Source organism: Verticillium dahliae, genomic scaffold, assembly GCF_000150675.1.
Source record: "Verticillium dahliae VdLs.17 supercont1.30 genomic scaffold, whole genome shotgun sequence".
Classification (NCBI taxonomy): Eukaryota; Fungi; Ascomycota; class Sordariomycetes; order Glomerellales; family Plectosphaerellaceae; genus Verticillium; species Verticillium dahliae.
Window position 1 is genome coordinate 154271 of NW_009276933.1, and position 3294 is coordinate 157564.

A 3294-nucleotide genomic window follows, 5' to 3' on the forward strand; every position below is an offset into this window, starting at 1 on the left:
CACTCGGCACAGCTCCACCATCAACGGTTCAGCGGACACGCCCGGTGGCTAACGACCCCAGTCTTCCGCGCTGTCGGCCCTGACGGCATCAACGCAGCTGGCCCGAAGCAAGACCTCCTCCACGACTACCAGTTCCTCGCCAGCATCGCAAGGCACTGCAACGGTCGATTCGACTACGTCTTGTCCGTTCCCGAATCCGCACTCGGCGACGGCCGCGCCACCTCCAGTTCTCCCCACGCCAGGACCATCCGCTATGGCTGCAACCTGCTGATGGAGAGGAAGGAAACAAGCGCAAGAACTCTTTGCGAGGGCCATACGAATACCGTCTACACTGTGTTGAGCACGGAGCTCGTTGGACAGGAGGACCTGCACCGCCAGCTGCGGCACTCATATGAAGGCGGGAAGATGAACTTCACGGAGCCTATCGTCCGGGTCACATCGCCCCCAGCGGCAGACAACCTGGCTGGAGAGGTGGTTGACATATTCATTCCCAAGCGATCCGAGCCCGCAAGTGAAACGTTGGCCGAGAAGCTGGCGGGCATCGTATTGCCCGACGACTGCTGTGCGAACTGCAATCAGGTGCGAAAGTGTTCGGGATCGACCGAGGGGACATGCAGCACGGTGCTGACGCCAACACGCTCGGCGTCGCTTGCCTCTTCATATGGACGCATAGAAGATTCTGTCGAGGCCCTGGACAAGCTCGAGGATGAGCTCGAGGCGCTAGACGCCGCCACGCGCGTCGATCACTTTGTGTCTCCTAAGAAGAACAAGCGGAGGTCCCTGATGACAATGGGCGAGGCACCGCGCATCGACCGAGTTGAGCTCAAGAGGTCATCATCAGTCACGCACGGGTCCGCTGGCAGGTCAGCCACGGTACGCGTCAAGCCGACCGAATTGCGACCGACGCTTCCAACGCTCCGAAAGTCGGCGTCATTGACAGGCCTGGCCAGGGATGAGTCGAAGGACGTTGCGGCAGTATGCGAAGGGGGCGTGTCGGCCCCAGCAACATGTCGCAAGCCGGTCGCTGCCAGGCCTCCCAGTCTCAACCCTCCCAAGGCGGCTGTCAAGTCTGCCAAGGCGCCGACCAAGGCAAGCTTTGAACTCCCAGGCGAGGCCGTGGCCCGAAGAATCAAGGAGCAGAGGGAGGCTCGCCAAGCAGCGGCGGCAGCGGCAGCAGCAGCAGCAGCGCAAGCGAGCCCTGACAAGACGACAGCGACCACAACACCAATGCCTCAGCGATCAAGATCTACCAAGGCACCGACCCGGCCGAACTTTGAGCTACCCGGCGAGGCCATCTCGAGACGGAAGCGAGAGCAGAGAGAAAAGGAACTGCGAGAGCAGGAAGAGGCAGAGAAGAAGCGGCGAGAGTTTCGTGCGCAGCCGGTGCGCGTCAATCCAGCAGCAAGCACATTCCCCCGCGAAACAGCTGCGAGTCGCGCTCGCCGTGTCAAGGCTGGCTCGGGAGCGGAAGAGAAGGCGCCGCTCGCTCGCTCGACGCCAGTGACGACAGCGGCCACGGCCTCGAAGCGCATGTCGATGGTGTCGGCAGGCACAGGTCGGCCTGCACTCGCAAGGGCGGCTAGCACGTCGTCAAAGCCGCGCGGTCGAGATGTCGCTGTGTCATCGGATGAGCCATTGGCTAGTCGGGGAACGTCGAGCTCAACCCTCAGCGGAAGCGGCACGAGCAGCGGCACAAGCAGCGGCACCAGCAGCGGCACCAGCAGCAGACGCAGCGCCGTGTCGGTGGAGGAGGTGCAGCGACAGAGGCTCCGTGGCAAGGTGATTTACGAGCAAGACAACTGCTACGTCGAGGAGCGGGAGCGCGAGCGGCGCGAGCGTGAGGCGTCAGCTAAGAGAGCCCGCGAGGAAGCTGCTGAACGCTCTAGGCAGGCAAGCCGAGCGTGGGCCGAGAAGCAGAAACGACGCCTGACGGCAAGCTTCCAAGGGTGATGCAGTCAGCTTCCAAGGGTGATGCAGGTCTTGTACGTTGTTGTATTTTTATCGTCACAACTAGTGCACGGGAGTTTGGGGGCGTTTGGGGTTTCTTCTGGGTTTCGGAACCTTGTTCTTGTTTGTCTTGACAGCCAGCCTTGGAGTTCAAAGGCGTCGTGGTTCCGAGGAACTGAGGCTTCATCTGTCTGCCTCACTTAGGTAGTCTGCTTTGTGATAGTTTCAGAAAACAACATTTCTAGGTGCTCATTATCCTGCTATGACAACTGAGCATGCCACGACCACCCATTTAATCCCATGTTGTCTTCTCAGGGGCAATCGGCAGACGGCGAGTCGGCACTGGGCACATAGTATTTATTGACCTCGACATCCCCCGCACGATAAGGGCCTCCACTTTGAACCTTCATCATCCATGTCAGGTATGGATGGCCTCACCGTCACAACTTGTACTTCGCCGACTGACTACGAGTACGGATATCCATGTCTGCTCTCTATCTTGTCCACAGTGCCATTTTCTCTTTACCCACTGAAGACGTCATTCAATCAGCGGCCTCACAATGTCGCAGCCCACCGTTCGCCTCCGACAGGGAACATATCGCGGCAAGACACTGAATGAGGAGCCAAATCATGCCCACTTACCGCAGACCATTGAGGCTTTCCTCGGCCTGCCCTACGCCAAGATCCCCGGCCGGTTTCGCGACGCCGATGCGCCACCTTGCAGCGAAGCGACATTTGATGCCGTCAAGTACGGCCCCGTGTGTCCCAGTATCTTGAGCGAGATGGATCTCGCCGAAGGATGGGCCGTGGAGGAAGATTGTCTCAGCGCGAACGTCTTCCGGCCGGCGGGGCTCAACGAGGGCGACGCGGTGCCGGTGGTTGTGTACGTACACGGCGGCACATTCAACATGGGCAAAGGGGGTGATCGGGACATGGCGAGCTTCGTAGCCTATGCCCGAGGACCCATCGTCGCCGTCAGCTTCAACTACAGGGTCGGGCCGCTGGGGTTCCTGCCGTCGTCTGCTATGGAGGAGGAGGGCCTGTTGAATCTGGGGTTGAGGGACCAGAGGGTTCTGCTGAGATGGGTCAGGGATAACGTTGCGGCATTTGGAGGAGACGGCGAGAAGGTGACGCTCATGGGCGTCAGCGCTGGAGCACACTCGGTGAGCTTTCTCGTCCCAACTGGGGCCGGTACTCTTCCCCACGGGTTTGGCTACTGATCATGCGTTTGAATAGATTGGACACCACCTCCTCACCCCTGACCCTGACAGTGGCCCTTCTGCCTCGGCCCCCTCCTACCGAGCATTCTCGAATCCGGCGCGGCCACGGCCCGCTCCGTGCTCTCGG

The 3294-nt window shown here is 60.4% G+C and overlaps 2 protein-coding genes across 2 annotated transcripts in view; both read left to right on the forward strand.

The window, feature by feature from the left end:
* The window catches only part of VDAG_10005 (uncharacterized protein), a gene marked incomplete at both ends in the record, with an annotated part of 2114 nt that extends 164 nt beyond the window's left edge, over positions 1–1950 (forward strand). Inside the window, one exon of the mRNA XM_009655762.1 lies at positions 62–1950. Within this exon, the coding sequence (XP_009654057.1) occupies positions 62–1950 (1889 nt within the window). The remainder of the gene's footprint in view (positions 1–61) is intronic.
* A 557-nt stretch (positions 1951–2507) lies between these two features.
* The window catches only part of VDAG_10006 (para-nitrobenzyl esterase), a gene marked incomplete at both ends in the record, with an annotated part of 1970 nt that continues 1183 nt past the window's right edge, over positions 2508–3294 (forward strand). The window contains 2 exons of the mRNA XM_009655763.1: positions 2508–3110; positions 3184–3284. Coding sequence (XP_009654058.1) covers positions 2508–3110; positions 3184–3284 — 704 coding nt within the window. The remainder of the gene's footprint in view (positions 3111–3183; positions 3285–3294) is intronic.